This window comes from Pleurodeles waltl, chromosome 7 (assembly GCF_031143425.1).
Source record: "Pleurodeles waltl isolate 20211129_DDA chromosome 7, aPleWal1.hap1.20221129, whole genome shotgun sequence".
In the NCBI taxonomy this organism is placed as follows: Eukaryota; Metazoa; Chordata; class Amphibia; order Caudata; family Salamandridae; genus Pleurodeles; species Pleurodeles waltl.
In genome coordinates this window covers 639117950-639135919 of record NC_090446.1, presented here as the reverse complement: position 1 = coordinate 639135919, position 17970 = coordinate 639117950, and the positions used below count along the sequence as shown (strand labels likewise).

General features: G+C 46.4%; 1 protein-coding gene across 1 annotated transcript in view; it reads left to right on the top strand.

Moving 5' to 3' along the window:
• The window catches only part of ABLIM3 (actin binding LIM protein family member 3), a 422843-nt gene extending 417209 nt beyond the window's left edge, over positions 1-5634 (top strand). The window contains exon 23 of the mRNA XM_069244632.1: positions 4832-5634. Coding sequence (XP_069100733.1) covers positions 4832-4945 — 114 coding nt within the window. The 3' untranslated portion in view covers positions 4946-5634. The remainder of the gene's footprint in view (positions 1-4831) is intronic.
• Positions 5635-17970: the final 12336 nt, after the last annotated feature.

Sequence of the window (17970 nt, the reverse complement as noted above, 5' to 3'; positions counted from 1 at the left end):
CTGTGGATTTCCAATCTAGGGTACCTGTGGAACAAGGGGACCAAGTCCAAAAGTCACAAGCAAGTCGGAGATGGGCAGATGCCCAGGAAATGCCAGCTGCGGGTGCAAAGAAGCTTCTACTGGACAGAAGAAGCTGAGGTTTCTGCAGGAACGAAAAGGGCTAGAGACTTCCCCTTTGGTGGACGGATCCCTCTCGCCTTGGAGAGTCGTGCAGAAGGGTTTTCCTGCCGAAAGGACGCCAACAAGCCTTGCTAGTCGCAAATCGTGCGTTTGGCGTTTTTGGACGCTGCTGGGGCCCAGGAGGGACCAGGAGGTCGCAAATTAGACCTGAAGAGAGAGGGGACGTCGAGCAAGACAAAGAGCCCTCACTGAAGCAGGTAGCACCCAGAGAAGTGCCAGGAACAGGCACTACGAGGATGCGTGAAACAGTGCTCGCCGAAGTTGCACAAAGGAGTCCCACGTCGCCGGAGACCAACTTAGAAAGTCGTGCAATGCAGGTTAGAGTGTCGTGGACCCAGGCTTGGCTGTGCACAAAGGATTTCCGCCAGAAGTGCACAGGGGCCGGAGTAGCTGCAAAGTCGCAGTTCCCAGCAATGCAGCCCAGCGAGGTGAGGCAAGGACTTACCTCCACCAAACTTGGACTGAAGAGTCACTGGACTGTGGGGGTCACTTGGACAGAGTCGCTGGATTCGAGGGACCTCGCTCGTCGTGCTGAGAGGAGACCCAAGGGACCAGTAATGCAGCTTTTTGGTGCCTGCGGTTGCAGGGGGAAGATTCCGTCGACCCACAGGAGATTTCTTCGGAGCTTCTGGTGCAGAGAGGAGGCAGGCTACCCCCACAGCATGCACAAGCAGGAAAACAGTCGAGAAGGCGGCAGGATCAGCGTTACAGAGTTGCAGTAGTCGTCTTTGCTACTATGTTGCAGGTTTGCAGGCTTCCAGCGCGGTCAGCAGTCGATTCCTTGGCAGAAGGTGAAGAGAGAGATGCAGAGGAACTCGGATGAGCTCTTGCATTCGTTATCTAAAGTTTCCCCAGAGACAGAGACCCTAAATAGCCAGAAAAGAGGGTTTGGCTACCTAGGAGAGAGGATAGGCTAGCAACACCTGAAGGAGCCTATCACAAGGAGTCTCTGACGTCACCTGGTGGCACTGGCCACTCAGAGCAGTCCAGTGTGCCAGCAGCACCTCTGTTTCCAAGATGGCAGAGGTCTGGAGCACACTGGAGGAGCTCTGGACACCTCCCAGGGGAGGTGCAGGTCAGGGGAGTGGTCACTCCCCTTTCCTTTGTCCAGTTTCGCGCCAGAGCAGGGCTAAGGGGTCCCCTGAACCGGTGTAGACTGGCTTATGCAGAATTGGGCACATCTGTGCCCAACAAAGCATTTCCAGAGGCTGGGGGAGGCTACTCCTCCCCTGCCTTCACACCATTTTCCAAAGGGAGAGGGTGTAACACCCTCTCTCAGAGGAAGTCCTTTGTTCTGCCATCCTGGGCCAGGCCTGGCTGGACCCCAGGAGGGCAGATGCCTGTCTGAGGGGTTGGCAGCAGCAGCAGCTGCAGTGAAACCCCAGGAAGGGCAGTTTGGAAGTACCAGGGTCTGTGCTACAGACCACTGGGATCATGGGATTGTGCCAACTATGCCAGGATGGTATAGAGGGGGCAATTCCATGATCAAAGACATGTTAAATGGCCATATTCGGAGTTACCATTGTGAAGCTACATATAGGTAGTGACCTATATGTAGTGCACGCGTGTAATGGTGTCCCCGCACTCACAAAGTTCAGGGAATTGGCTCTGAACAATGTGGGGGCACCTTGGCTAGTGCCAGGGTGCCCTCACACTAAGTAACTTTGCACCTAACCTTTACCAGGTAAAGGTTAGACATATAGGTGACTTATAAGTTACTTAAGTGCAGTGTAAAATGGCTGTGAAATAACGTGGACGTTATTTCACTCAGGCTGCAGTGGCAGGCCTGTGTAAGAATGGTCAGAGCTCCCTATGGGTGGCAAAAGAAATGCTGCAGCCCATAGGGATCTCCTGGAACCCCAATACCCTGGGTACCTCAGTACCATATACTAGGGAATTATAAGGGTGTTCCAGTAAGCCAATGTAAATTGGTAAAATTGGTCACTAGCCTGTTAGTGACAATTTGAAATAAATGAGAGAGCATAACCACTGAGGTTCTGGTTAGCAGAGCCTCAGTGAGACAGTTAGGCACCACACAGGGAACACATACATATAGGCCACAAACTTATGAGCACTGGGGTCCTGACTAGCAGGGTCCCAGTGACACATAACAAACATACTGAAAACATAGGGTTTTCACTATGAGCACTGGGCCCTGGCTAGCAGGATCCCAGTGAGACAGTGAAAACACCCTGACATACACTCACAAACAGGCCAAAAGTGGGGGTAACAAGGCTAGAAAGAGGCTACTTTCTCACAGCTGCTCAGGGCAGTGTCAGGATTGGCTGGGAGTGCCCATCCCAGCCAAGACGCTCCCAGGCAGACAAGTGTGTTGCCAGGCTGGAGAGAGCCTACAACACATGTGTGTTTGGCCGGCCCAAGATGGCCGGCCAAACACACATGCGCTCTGAAGGGAGTGCACTGTGCACTCCCCTCCGCTCGTCACCCCGATACCCCGCCCCTTACACATTGTTTATGATCCCTTCCTTGTGAAAGGGTTTGCAGCGGTTGCTACGGGGGGCGACACTCCCTTATGGAGGAGCTGCCCATGATGGGTGGCTCTGAACATGATGCAGACAAGATTGAATTTAATTCTTGAACTGTAGAGGAGCCAGTGTAATTCAGGATAGATTGAGGTAATTGGGGTCCATTAAGGCATGAAGGAGTGCTAAGGTGGGTTTGTTGATACCTGTCAGAATGGAATTTCCATAGTCAAGTCATAATACAACAAAAGATTGGATGACCAGATTAAAGCCTTTGCACTGGAGCAGGGGATTTAATTTTCTCCATAAATAGAGATGCTCTTGCAGAATTTATCATGCACTCAATGTAGGGGGACATGAGATATGTAGGTCTAACAAGAAGCCGAGGGTTTTACCTTCAAAGGCAAGAGAAGGTATGAAATAAATCCCTTAAAGTTCAGAGAGGGCAGGTATGATCAAATTTAGATTGATGCTGTTGGCAAAGCAGGATTAATTCAGTATTGCTGGGGTTAAGTTTGAGGAAGTTGCTCAACATCCATTTACAAAGGTTGAACAGGCAATTGTTTAGGTTGTTTGTATCTGGGTGACCAAGCTAACAAGCCCTCATCTGAGGCTCCTGAGGCATTAAATATGAGGGGGCAAAGTATCCCATGATGAAATGTAAAATTTTGACCACTTCTTGTCAAACTCAAACTGGTTGTTTTTATGATAAATGTATTTTCTTGCACTGTGTTTTTTGCCGCTTTTTTTCGGCAAAATAACTCATTTATAGTCAAATTTAATATTTTCTGTTTTTATCTTTTACCAGAAGTGCTAAAAATCCAGAATTGCGTTTATGACTTTTTAATTAACAGTGCCACATTTTTTAATTCTTAATGTTCATTAGGAGATATGCAAATGTTGCGCTTGCTGGAACAGGAGTTCGATAAATTCATTATGTAAAGTTCCCTTTGCATATAAACAAGTTAAATGAACTTTCGTCACCTTAGAATTAGAAAATAATGGTGAAAAATATTGAGGGTCATTACGAGTCTGGCGGTCTCTAGACCGCTAGACTCGCGGATCGCGGTCGGACCGCCGCCAATGCGGCAGTCCGAGCATTACATTACAACCTTGGCGGTCCGGGTGCCAGGGAACCACAAGCTTCGCCGGTATCTGGAGGTGATGGCAGTCCTAATCCGCCAGGGCAGTGCTGCTTCTCTGCCAGCAGTTTCATGGCAGTACCACCGCCATTAAAATGCTGGCGGAGATTGGGTGCATGGGCCTCCCTGGCTAGCACCATTGTAATGTTCACTGTCTGCTTTGCAGACAGTGAACACTGCGAGGGTGCTGGTGCATCCTACAGGCTACAACATTGCTGGCGCCTCAATTACAAGCAGGAGACAATGCTGTAGCCTGTTTCCCGCTAGGCCAGTGGGCGGAACTCAGGTTTCCCCACGCTGACCTAGCAGGAAACTTTTAATGGGGCTGGCGGGGAGGTAGCCTGTGTGGCGGCAACCTCCCCGTCAGAAGTGCGCCAGATAGTAAAAACTGTCTGCTGAACTCATAATGACCCCCATAGTGTTCACATATTATCTTAACCTTTTTAAAAGTTATAAACGTAGTGTAAAAGGGTACAAAAGGTTTAGATTGTTTGTGAAAATAAATACATTTTCACAAAATTGTCAAAGTTTTAGAAAATTATAAACAGTGACTAAACCCATGTTAAACAAAGAACCAAACTCCTAAATAACCTTTTTAATGTGGCATCAGATCCCTGACCTTCATAGAGATTGTATATTGCCAACCAGTAATGAAAGATTTTGATATTTGTTTTTCTCACTGCTGGTTGCAGGATACTGTTTTGTGAAATGTATGTGCAACTAGATTTGGGAATGCAGTTTTTTTCCGTAGTCGAGAAGTCAGTCATTGCTGCAAAACATGTTATCGAGATCACCAGATAATGCCATAATACGAAAATGCTTCTATATACTTCAAATATGTATTATAGGCATCTAACACATATACATTGTTTTACTTAAGTTCACACAGTATCTTAAGTGGGGAAAAGGCGAGGCTTATATGTTAAGTTACTTAAGAGTTTTTATAAGTAAGCAGGAATGTAACACAAACTACACTAGTAAAAGAAAGAGCTATCTAATTTAACACTTGTCCTGTTCACTTTCAAGCGTCACTTGTCTGCAGAAGAGTTTTATCAAGTCTTTGGAATGACCATCACAGATTTCGACAGGCTGGCCCTCTGGAAACGGAATGAACTGAAGAAACAAGCACGTCTGTTTTAGGAAGAAAATCACCAAACCGGAAGTCTACACATGGCTTTATAAATATATATATTATATATATATATAAATATTGAACTAATGTACAACTATCTCTATATATATTGTATCATATAAAATTTGGTCTGGCCTTGAGAAGATACTGTTTTGAGCAGTGCAGACTATATTTAAGCCTCACTGGTATTTTTATGATATTCTTTTTCTAAATGCTTTTGTTTTCTTTTCAATTTTGGCGGGCACAGAGTTGTGTCTTTGGTGCACCTATTTCTGACAAATTGCCTTGATTGTACTCAAAAACAGCTGGATTGACAACTGCAGTGGCAACATGTTCCGACCACTCTGGTTCTCCCATGATCTGCCTCAGGACATTATCTTTCCACAGAAGCTTGATAAAAGTAAAATCTACTGGCATATAGATAACATTGACACCAAAGTTATTGTACATTTATCATGCTCAGTATCAGAAAAAGAGTGTTAATAAGTATGCTGATTGTTTTTGTGAGGTTAGTAGAATGGTTACTGCATAGTTTTAAAGGTTATTCCTGAAAAGGTCCACTGACTATTGTAGCAGTTTTAGGCATGCAAGCCTATATTAAAATCTGTGGATCTAAATAAAGTTTGGGCATGAGATGTGCGACAAGGTGGGTAAGGGAGTTTGCCCGGATATTACATTAAAGGTTTTTTCTGCTCATTGTCTGATTCCCTGTTAAATGTTTCATTCATCTCGCTAACATACCTTTACGTTGCTTACTCACCGTAGACTTTTGTACATTTTCAGCGGTGGGGAATGGAATGTGCAGCTGCTGAGCACTGACTGTTCTAAACCCTACAGCCAATCAGGGCTTGTGTGCCCATGAGTGACACAAGGAAATTCAAAGGGAATGGTTGCGTAAATTTGCCACCGCGAGACAGCTTCATCCAACCATAGACGAACTGTCTGGAAATTTGGTTACTGGAATGTTTTCCCTTCAGCATCCCTACAAATATTTCTGGAAATTAATTATTTTTTGTTGGTAAGATTACAGACCTGATAATTTCCAGAAAGAAGTCTGGTGTCTCTGAGGAATTTTGAGGCAATAAACTGTAAAAACAATGTTTCCAACATTATGCCCCAAACCTCGGGAACAAGTTTTAAGTGATGTGAAAGTGGCAGCCAGAAATGTTGTAGGAGGAGTTTATCATGATGGGCAATTAAATGACAAGAGTGTTCCATTACTGCCCCTCCCTGGGCACGGTTGGACTTCGGCGGTGTCTGCATCCCCCAAATTAGTTGCTAGAGCTTCACAGTCTTCCGATTGAGTTTGAAAGGCTATAGGGGTCCTCAGAATAGGGGAAATGCAGCCAGGTCTAAAAGTCAGAAAACAGGGCAAGCGGCCACCAGTTTGGGCAGGAACCTGCAGAAAAGAATGAACACCCCTTGACCTAAAACAATAAATGATATGAACACTGCAATTCATGATGGCAAACCACTACAATAAATAATACTCCTGCAGTGGGTAAAAAGCAGCAAACATCAACGTTACCAATTAGGTGGTGAAAAAGCCAGTTAGACATATACAAGGTAAGTTGTACACAAGAGTCTATAAACCGTATGTACATGCAATAACTATAAACATTAATGTAGATTGAACATTATTAGACTGGAACCTGATGGAAATAAACTGTCAAAGGTGCTACTCCATAGAATGCAACCTGAAAACAAATGAGACCCTTCTGCAGCCGGTGGTGGTGAGCACTGTGGCCTTGAGCCCACTACCCAGTCACCTTAGTTGATATTGCAGAGAGTAGTGGTTCCCAACCTTTTGACTTCTGTGGACCCCCACTTTATCATTAATGGAACCCAAGGACCCCCACAGAATCATTATTGCAATCCGGGGACCACCCCACCGAGTCATTACTGAAAGCTGGAGAACTAATCTGTTATTATTTAATTTTCTAAGCAGTTGGGGACCCCCTGAGGAGGCTTTGCGGACCCCCAGGGGTCCCCGGACCACAAGTTGGGAACCACTGGCATAGTGAGTAGCAGCCAGAATGGCAACAACCATGAGAAAGGCGAATGGGTCTCACCTTTTGGCTTTGACATTGCGCAGACCCATTGGCTTTGTTAATGCTTTTTGCAGATGAAGTCCACGTTGGCAAAAGAAAAAAGTAATGATTGACAATGCTGAACAGCATTAACACAACAAAAAAGAAAAATAGCACAATGATGTGCATGCGTGCGTCCAGATCTTGTTTTGCTTATGTGCATCAAAAGACTGCTGCAGCCAAGTGGGATCATGTATATGTGTGTATGCATCATCACACTTGATTTCACATACAGCATGCCACTGCCCGATATTTTAGGATTTTGTTTTATAGTTAGTGTTCAAAGAGGATGGATGCCTATCTTGGAGCAGTAAAAACAAAAAAGATGTAAAACATCCATGAAAGCACATTTAAAAAAATGAGCAGCCCAGCACCGAATTTCCATTGCCAGGCTCTACAAAATAACAAGCATTTGCAAAGCCAATAGATCGCTCCTATAAAAGAGCTGTTGGCTTTGGCAATGTATTTTAGCCATGTTGTACACCAGATTTTTTGAGTGGCGGGATGAGAGTAGAGTGGAGTGGATAGGATTGGGGTAGGGTGGAATGGATTGTGGTGGACTGGAGTGGGGTGAATTGGACTAGAGTGGGGTGGATTGGGTGGACTCGATATGAGTGGGGTGAATTGGAGTGGAGTGGATTGAATTGGAGTAAGGTGGATTGGATTGTAGTGGGGTGAATTGGATTGGTCTGAGGAGGATTGGATTGGTGTTGGCGGATTTGATTTGATAGGGGTGGATCAATGTGGATTAGAGTTGGGTGGATTGGAGTGGGTGGACTGGCATGAGGTGGTTTGAAGTGGGGTGCATTGCGGTGGGTGGACTGGATTGATGTGGGGTGGACTGGGGTGGGTGTAATGAAGAAGGGCGGGTTGGATTCTGTTGGGTGAAATGGAATTGAGAGGTAAGGGTTGGATTAGTGCAGGTGGCTTGGATTGGAGTGAGGGGGTTTGTATGAATATGGTGGAATGGACTGAAGTGGGTGGATTGGAGTGGGGTGGATTGGATTAGAATGTGATGTATTGGTTTAGAGTGGAGCAGAGTGTGGTGGATTAGAGTGGGGTGGATTGGGGTGTGTTGGATTGAAATGGGGTGCGTTGGGTTGATTGTATTATAATGGGGTGGGTTGGTTTTGAGGGGGATGGATTGGAGTGAGATCATTTGGAGTGGGGTGGATCAGCGGGTGGACTGAATGGGGTTGATTGGATTGGAGTGGAGTGGATGGAACACAAATATGGTGGGTTTGAGTGGGGTGGATTGGAGGGTGGTGGATTGGATTGGAGTGGATAACGTTAAAGTGGGTAAATTTAATCAGTGTGTAGATTGGAGTGCAGTGGGGTGGATTTGAGTGTGGTGGGGTGGATGGAATGGAGTGGGGTGGGTGGATTGGGGTGAATTAATTGGCTGGGGTTGATTGGAAGTGGTTGACTGGATAAAGTGGGGAGGGTTGGAGTGGGGTGATTTGGATTGGAGTGGGGTGGATTGGATAGGAGTGTGGTGAACGAGGCAGGGTGATTGGATTGGAGTGGATTTAGTGAGATGAAATTAATTTGATTGGGGTGGATTGTATTCGAGTGTGGTGGATTGAGCAAGATGGATTGGGGTGGAGTGAATTGGAGTGGGGTGTTTTGGATTGGGGTGTATGGATTGGAATGGTGTGGACTGGGTTGGGGCGGATTTGACTTGAGTTGGGTTGATCTTTTGGGTTGTTGTGCATTGGATGAGAGTGGGTTTGACTGATTTGGGAAGGAGTGGATTAGAATGGAATGGGGTGGACTGGACTAGAGTGGGGTGGATTGGATTAGGGTGGATTGAACTAGAGTGGGGTGGATTGAAGTGGAGTGATTTGAAGTGGGTGGATTAGGGTAGAGTGGGGTGAATTGGAGTGGGGTGGATTGGATTGCAGTGGGGTGAATTGGATTGGTCTGAGGTGGATCGGAATGGAGTGGATGGGTGGTTTGGAGTGGGATGTATTAAGGTGGATTGTATCGGAGTTGGGTCGATTGGACTAGAATGGGGTGCATTGTATTGGAGTGGGTGGACTGGATTGGGGTGAGGTGGATTGGGGTGGGTGGATTGAAGTGGACTGGATTTGGGTTTGTGGATTGGATTGGAGTGGGGGTTGATTAAATTGGAATGGGGTGGAATGGACTGGAGCAGGTGGAGTGGATTAAAGTAGGGTGGATTGTAATGAAACACACTGTAGTGGATTGGAGTGTGGTGGATTGGGGTGGACTGGATTGGAGTGAGGTGGATTGGAGCTGGGTGGATATTATTAGAATGGGGTCTGCTCAGTTGGGGTTGGATAGATTGGAGTGGGTGAATTTGAGTGAGATGGATTGTAGTAGAGTGAAATGGATTGGATTGGTGTGGGGTGGAGTAGATTGTATTGGAATGCAGTGGAATGGACTGGAGTGGGTGACTTAGAGTGGGGTGGATTGGACTGGAGTGGGATTGATCACAATGTATTGGAGTGTGGTGGATCAGAGTGGGATAAATTGGAGTGGTGTGGTTTTGGTGGATTTGATTAGAATGGGGTGGGTTGGATTGGGGTGGAATGGATTGGAGTGGGTGGAATGGATGTAGAATGGATTGGACTGGAGTGGGGAGGACTGCACTGGAGTGGGTGGACTGGAGTGGGCTGAAATCGATTGGTGTGGGGTGGGGTGGTTTGGATTGAAGTGGGGTGGATTATGGTGGAATGGATGGGAGTATGGTAGATTAAGGTAGAGTGAAATGGATTGTTACGAGGTAGACTGTTGTGGGGTAGATTGTATTGGGCTAGATTGGATTGGACTGGATTAGAGTGAGGTGGATTGAGGATGGAGTGAATTGGGGAGTGGGGTGGATTGGATTTGTGTGGGTTAGATTAGACATGTGTGGGTTGGGTTGGATTGGATTGGAATGGATTGAGGTGTTTTGGACTGGAGTAGGGTGCACTGGATTGGAGTGAGGGGGATTTGATTGAGATGAATTGTTGTGAGGTGTAGTGGGATAGATTGGATTGGGGAAAATTTGAGTAGGTGGATTGGACTGAGGTGATTGGACTCGGTGGATTGGGTTGGAGTGGGGCAGATTGTAGAGCAGATAGGATTGGTGTGGGTGGATTTCATTGGGGTAGACTAGAGGATTTGAGTGGGGTGCATTGGGATGGGTTAGATTGGATTGGAGTGAGTGGTTTGGATTGGAATGAGATAGGTTGGAATGGGACAGATTGGATTGGGGCAGATTGGATTAAAGTGGGGTATAATGGAATGGTGAAGGTTGGATTGAGGTAGATTGGTGTGGGTGGATTTGATTGGTGTGGAGTGTGAGGATTTGAGTGGGGTGAATTAGATTTGGGTGAGCGGTTTTGATTGAGGTGGATTGAATTGGATTGGAGCAGGATGGCGTGGATTAGGATGGATTAGAATGGTCTGAGGTGGATTGGATTTGTGTGGGGGATTGGACTGGGGCTGATTGGATTGAGCGAAGCGGAATGGATTGGGGTAGAATCAATTAGGGTCAACTGGTGTGAGGTGAAGTGGAATGGATTGGAGTGGTGCTTACTGGATCGGGGCAGATTAAAAAAAGGTGGATTGATGTGGGGTGGATTAGAGCAGGGTGGTTTGGGGTGTACTACACATCCATGTTTTAAAGCATGATTTTGAAAATGACTCAAAAGAAAGAAACAATGTCGCTTTACAACATTTAGAACAAGATAATCGTCATCTTTTGAGAACAATGGCCGTGTGCAAAAACAAAAAACGTGCAACGTGAGAAGAAGACTTGGCAAAATAAAAGAAAGTTGACTATAGGAATGAAAACTTAGCAATTTTGTTTGTCCTAATGGGCATGTTTTTGCAAATCACACACCTTCTCTTTCAGGGCACTAGAAGTTAAAACTGATCAATCAGTATTTGGTCCTTGCTCCACAGAAAAAAAACAGAAATTATGCTTGGCCTGCAGTGACCAATTACGAGGCTGTAAGAAGAGTGCCACACAAGCCATCAAATGGTAAGCAACAGGCAGGCTCCAAGCCCTTTTTGTTAGCAATAGTGTTTTGAAAGTGAGACGCCCGCACTAGGGCGTGCTAGCAGGCTGATTCCAAAAAGTAACAAGCATTTACAATGCAACGGGTCTCGCGTTTGCTCATGTTAGAGCTGCTCGCGTTGTAAACTCTTAACCCGACTTTTCACCTATCGGGTAAAAGTGCATTTATGTACATAACCCGAAAAAGTGAAATCAAGTATGTAAAGCGCTCGACTTCTGCCAAGCGAGATCGCGCTTGTAAATTAGAGAAAAAAAAGTCCACGAGCCCGATGGAAAACAGCGAGCCTCGCATGTTTTCTGTACTTGGTCACTGCGCTGGAGGAGGGCTAGCCACCGGAAAAGGCATGACATATGCGTGCCTTCGACTAATGAAAGCAAGCAGATTTTATTAGGGAAGCCCACGAACCAATAAAAAACACTGACGTGAAGTTGACAGGGCTCTGAGCCCTTTTCTAAATACAAAAGAGTCTCTCTGCGATAAGCATGCGCGAGCGCATGCAACGCAGGCTCGACCCTAAAAATAGGACACCATTACGAAGAGCGGAGGAGGAAGTATAGAACAAGCAGGGGCGAATGTAAATGCTACAGAGCAACAAGAGCAAGGGGGGGGCAACAGAGGAGCTGAGTGGGTAGGGAAGGAAGGTGGTTGAAAAAGTAAAAGCTGGACTGGGAGGAGTTTGGGAAACAAAAGAGATGGAGGTGAGGAGATGAGCAACATAGTGAGTGCTGGAGTGGTGATTTGAATGGGAAAGCACCAGTGCTTAATTCGAGCTTGTTGCTTCCAGGGAGGAGCAGCAGCACTTATTTTTGAGGGTCGGCACTTAATTTTCTGCCTCAAGCATTTACTGCGAACAAAAGACACATAGGAAAGACAAAGGAAGAGAAAACAAAAAGTCGCAATGGGCGAAAGCAGAAAGCTGCACAGTGAGCTGAAGGGGCAGGGAGTGGTTTCATATGGATTGAAGAGGCCCGGATGGCTTCAGGATTATTCCGTGTTCGCACATTCAATTGCAGCAGCCCCGTGTTTAAGAGGAGGGCTTTGGGCACCTTTATTTACAAATTAAGCACTGGAAAGCAGCATATGAAGGATAAAGAAATGACTTGCCCTCCTATCCCATGGTGTACCTACAGAAAAATCACAAAAGTAGTTTCTTGAATATGAGCTGTGGAGGGATGCAAATCATCCATTCAAAAAGATGGTTAAGAAGCTATGCTTCAAGTGAGAGGTAAATGCGGGAAAATTAAGAAACGGCTTCAAATAACAAGCATGCATTTGAGACTGGCAAGAAAGGTAACCCAGGGTAAGCATTGGGCTGGGCCAGAGTCCACCCTAAGTATTGGTAGGATTGGTAGGATCCACAATCAGCTAAAATCTGCCGGCATGTGTCCCATTCATGGAACAAAGGCGCGTGTGACCTTGGTGAACATAGGGCGATTGAGGCATTTTGAATTCTGCCACAATAAAGAAAATAGTTTTTAACAATGAAGCACATTTCACTTCAATGGCCACCAAAGGGGAATGTAGATTTAACCCCTGCCTTATACCTGCCAAAAAACTCACTGTTGACTTTCCTGCTTCCCGTCTCATTGTGTTAGCCACGTTACATTCCGGAGCTGATTTCCTGCTCATACGTGCGAACAGCTGCTGCTTTATTTTAGCAGTAATCACCATGGATGCTAAAGATGCCTCCCCACATCAAGTGCTGCCTCACAGACGGGTCGCCTATGGTACTCTCAGACAGCACAAAAGTGTGTCAGTCTGTGCTCTGTGTGGGGATAACAGAAGAATGTATGTATTTAGTTGAAGATTGGTATGTATTATAACAAACACTGCAAATCAAATACTGAAATTGTGACGCATCTGTGGCGCTAAAATGACGCATTGCTGGACTAGCATAAAAAAATTATGCTACCACACCAATGCCAGGAGGCCCCATTCAGAAAAGCCCTGCGTCAGTTTAATGCCTGCTCCGATGCTGTGAAGGCGCAGAACGACGCCCTGAAACCTTGTAGATTTCACTGCGCCAGTTCTGCGTTGCTTCTAACGGGGAAATGCCTACCTTGCATAAAATATACCTGGTGCCAGTATAATGTGGCGCAAGCCTTTACAAATTGGTGCAATGGTCCCATTACGCCAGTTTGTGAATGTGGCACACTGTGAGGTACTGCTTTGCGCCACCGCTGAATCACAAAAAATGAGGCAACAGTGGCGCCAGGTGCTTGTAAATAAGCCCCATGGGCCTTATTTACAAGCTCTTGTGCTGCTGGTGTATCACAATTTTTCCACGTAAAAAATGGCGCTCTGGCAGAGCCACGGGCTTGTAAATAAACCCCTATGTTTTCACAAAACCAAGAAACGTTTTCTAACAAATTTTAAGCATTCACGGAGAGTTAGAGACACTCTCGTTGCCAGTTTAAAATATAGGAAGATTGCAGTGGCTTAAAATCCCAATGCATGGAATGGACGTCCATTAGCCTAGGAAGGGATTATGTGTGCCACATCTAACTTGCACTTTGCTACCCCTGGCACTGTTCCTGCTAGCCCTGGACTTAGGGTCATGAAGGAACTGAAAGTAAACAGGGTTGCAAGAGTCAACGTTATGTCTAGAGTTGAAACTCCTCGCCCTCCTGATAACCTTTAAAGCAATAGGATGCTGTTCAGGAATTAAGGGCGGGCCAAGGGGTCAATACCATGATGTCATCAGCAATCAAAAGGTTTATTCAAGTACCTACTTCCCCAGGGTGTTTCGTGAATCAAAGTCGAGGCCGCCGGGCATCTGCTCATTTCTTGAGGCAAGAGCGATGCGTGGTCTGAGAGCAGCTGGAAACGTCAGCTTCATAAGGCAAACAGCATCACCATTGGTGGCCTTGGTGGCCAGGTCAGGAGAGAGGTCGTGGCTTTACGGGCATTAAGTCTTCACCCATTTGTTGACCTCCAGAGTGTCTCTAGAAGTGAATTTTTAAGGGGGACATGTTGGACGTGCTAGGGCCACCTACAAATCTTAAATATAAATCCACTAAATCCACAAAAAATAACAAAGGTTACAGGGACGTTATAGTTAGGAAACAACATAAATAAAACATGGAAATTCACTGAAAAAGTCAGATAAAGAAATCATTCAGTGCAGCAAGTCACCGTGCTGCCCTGCGTGATATTGAAAGGGCAGGAATGGGTGGTACTTAACATTGTATGGCGCATTCCTGTCTTTTCCTGTTGGCACACAATATGCTGTCAAGCGCCGAAACAGGCACCCTTGGATCATATTACAAAGGTACTTGTGTTGTAAACATGATTGCTTTTGTGCAGGTATGGGCACCATTTGAGAAATCTTTCTGAACTAGAGAGAGACAAAAGGAAAAGCACGTTTGCTCGCAGTCAAAGTTATCGACAAAAGTGCAATTACACATTTAACAGGGTCGATGGCCAAGGAGGTAACAAAACAACCCTAAGGAGGGACAAACGTAAGGCAGTTACAAACGAAAACAAAGGATTTTTGAAAGGCAAGTCCATAAACAAGTGATAGTGATGGGAATGCGGTGGGCACGGCTAAAAGCCCAGGTACGTACCAACACGTCAGAAAAGCAGCGCTTGCACACTGCTATGCTCAACCTGGAAAGGAAAGTGAGTCCCTGAATCTTATGATGTAGCAAGAGATTTTAAAAAAACATGTAGGGCTGCTTGATAGGGACATCCAGTTCACATAGGCCTGGTGGGGTGTGACTAAAAAACATATTGTTTTTACATTTTACTGCAAATTCACAGAGGATGAGTGGTAAAATAAAACAAAAGTGGACTCCCACACTTAAAAAAAAACCTGTGTTTGGCCAGAGCCAGGGTGGATTCCACAATGTAATATTCTGGAGAGGAGGACATGTAGCTACCCCCACCTTAAGCCATCCGAAGGACCCAAAGCCTCCATCTCCCAGGGTAGGATTCCAATATAAAAGAGAGGGGACATGTTTTCACTCCCCAGGCCATTAACAGGACCTAGGGACCCCATTTCCCAGAGACTCTAAACATTAAAAGGGGAGGGCAGCTTATGGCCCTCATACCCGAGCCATTAGCAGGCTCAAGGGACACCATCATCGGGGTCCGCTACATATTAAAAAGGGAGGGGGATTGTGGGCCCCTCTCTAGGTCATTATTAAGCCCAGGGCCAGGACCCCATCCCCAGGGCTGAAGCACATTAAAAGTTTGAGCATGACCCGGTGCCCACCCAGGAAACGCACTGCAACAAAAGCCTAAGGTGCCATGGACAGTGCCTCAGAGCCCTTGCGGCCCTTGCAGTCTCCCCTGACTGCACTGATTGTGGTGTGGCAGGAGCCAGCTGTAGTTGTTTGCTCCCACCAGGCGGCAGCAGCTTTTTACTGCTTCTGCTGGGCAGGAAGATACCTGTATTGCCTGTCTGCAAGAGTGCGGGAAGGGAGTTTAGGTTCTCACTGCCTATGGTCTTGCAGGCAGGGAAACGCAGGCCCATATTTATACTTTTTGACGCTAAACTGCGCTAACGCAGTTTAGCGTCAAAAAGTTTTGCGCCGGCTAACGCCATTCTGAAGCGCCATGCGGGCGCCGTATTTATTGAATGGCGTTAGCCGGCGCAAGCAGACCGGCGCTGCCTGGTGTGCGCGAGAAAAACCACGTACACCAGGCAGCGCCGGCGTAGGGTGGAAAATGGCGCATGGGCGTCTTAAAATGGGGCAAGTCAGGTTACGTCGAAAAAATCGTCGTAACCCGACTTGCGCCATTTATTTTCGACGCCCATCCCCCATCAACATGACTCCTATCATTGTAAAGATAGGAGTCATGCCCCCTTGCCCAATGGCCATGCCCAGGGGACTTCTGTCCCCTGGGCATGGTCATTGGGCATAGTGGCATGTAGGGGGGCACAAATCAGGCCCCCCTATGCCAAAAAAAATTATTAAAAAAAAATAAAAAAATACTTACCTGAATGTCCCTGGGGTGGGTCCCTCCAGCCTTGGGTGTCCTCCTGGGGTGGGCAAGGGTGGCAGGGGGGGTCCCTGGGGGCAGGGGAGGGCACTCTGGGCTAATTTTGAGCCCACTTGTCCCTTAACGCCATGCCTGACCCAGGCGTTAAAAAGCGGCGCAAATGCGCCGTTTTTAGCCACGCCCACTCCCGGGCGTCTCTTTTGCCCGGGAGTATAAATACCACGTAAAGGCCTGGGAGTCATTTTTTAGACGGGAACGCCTCCCTTGCATATCATTAACGCAAGGAAGGGGTTCACGCTAAAAAATGACGCACATTCCGGGAACTTTGGCGCTATTCGCCTCTAACGCCATAGTATAAATATGGCGTTAGTTGGCGTTAGTTTAGCGTCGAATTTGCGTCGAAAAAAACGACGCAAATTCGGCGCAAACGGAGTATAAATACGGCCCGCAGTGTCTCTGGGGTTTGGAACACTGGGACACTTCTGCCATTGGCTCTGGGAGATGAGATCCCAGAAGCCACTCAGGAGGAGGGTGGCACCCACTACCCAAAAAAATGTTATGGCCCTATAGAATAATATCTCATATGTAGCCTGGAAAGGTGAGCCCCACATCCCCTCCCAAATAAATGCTTAAACCCAGGAGTTAGGATCCCCAGCTCCTTACATGGCCTGGAGTGGGTGTGGCTCATTTCCCCTAGCCAAAAAACAGAAAACGGCCCTGGGGAATGAGGTCCCCAGGGCCCTTTGTAGGCTCAGGGAGGGTAGCTTTCTTCAAAAAGAAAAATCAACTCCAAGGAATGAGGTTTATGGGGCCCTTACATGCCCCAGAAACAGGGGTCTCACCTCTTCTCCTTTAAGAAAGAAACTGGCCCTGGGGGAGGAGGTCCCCGGGGCCTATAGAAGCCTTAGGGAGGGGAACCCTGGGCTCAATGCCCACCTCTCCTGTAGAAAATAAATCACCCCAGTTGCCCAGGATCTACAGAAGGTCCATGCCCCTTTCCCAATAAAAATAAAGGATTCAGTCACAGGGGGATGGGTTCCCTGGAGCCATGAAATAGCTCTGGGGGGCAGCAGCATTCCACTTTCCCCATAATAAAAAATAACTATATGTAAAACAGTGATGAAATGAGTGTAGTAGCCATTCATTTCACATTCACTGATCCAGCTAGAGAGTGCCCCATAGTGTCCTGCAAGGGCTTTTTAAAAAAATGTATGCTGGTGGTGCCTCTAGATGGGGGGAGAGGCACCAGCAAGCATTCTTTTACAATTGTGGAGGGCTGCATAGAATGCAACAGCCACCCAGCAACATTACAAAAATAGAGCAAATCTCTCAAGTCATTTAGTCCATGGCCTCAAGAGAGCTTGTCATATATATATTTTTAAAGCACTTTGAGCTGGAGTTGTATGCTCGTCAGTTATAGTGCAGTGACTGCTTATGGTTGGTTCTATGGATACATTTTGTGGCCTGAAAATGGTTAAAAAAAAACTAAAAGACATCTTAATGTGTTTTTACGGCTTTATTGAAAACATTTAATGCCAAACATTTGTATTTAACACTGCTATGTGTACATTTAAAAATCTACATCAGATTATTGATGACTATTTGACAAAGGCAAGAGGTCTGCTTTATATGTGTTGATGTGATGACCCCTTGATAAAGCCAATAGGCCTGCTTTTTATATTTTGGTGCTCTGATCCTTTGACAAAGTCAGTAGATCTGTCCTATTTAAAAAGGCACCAGTGGAGGGTTGGGCAAAGGGTTGGCCACAGGCCAGTCCCAAATTCTGCACAGCCTTGGGGATTGGGTGCCAGTGGGTGGGTTAGGCACAGGGCTTGACCTGTAACTCATGCTCTCACCATGCACTGCTTTTACCCTCACACATTATACGATAGATAGATAGATAGACAGATAGATAGATAGATAGATAGATAGATAGATAGATAGATAGATAGATAGATAGATAGA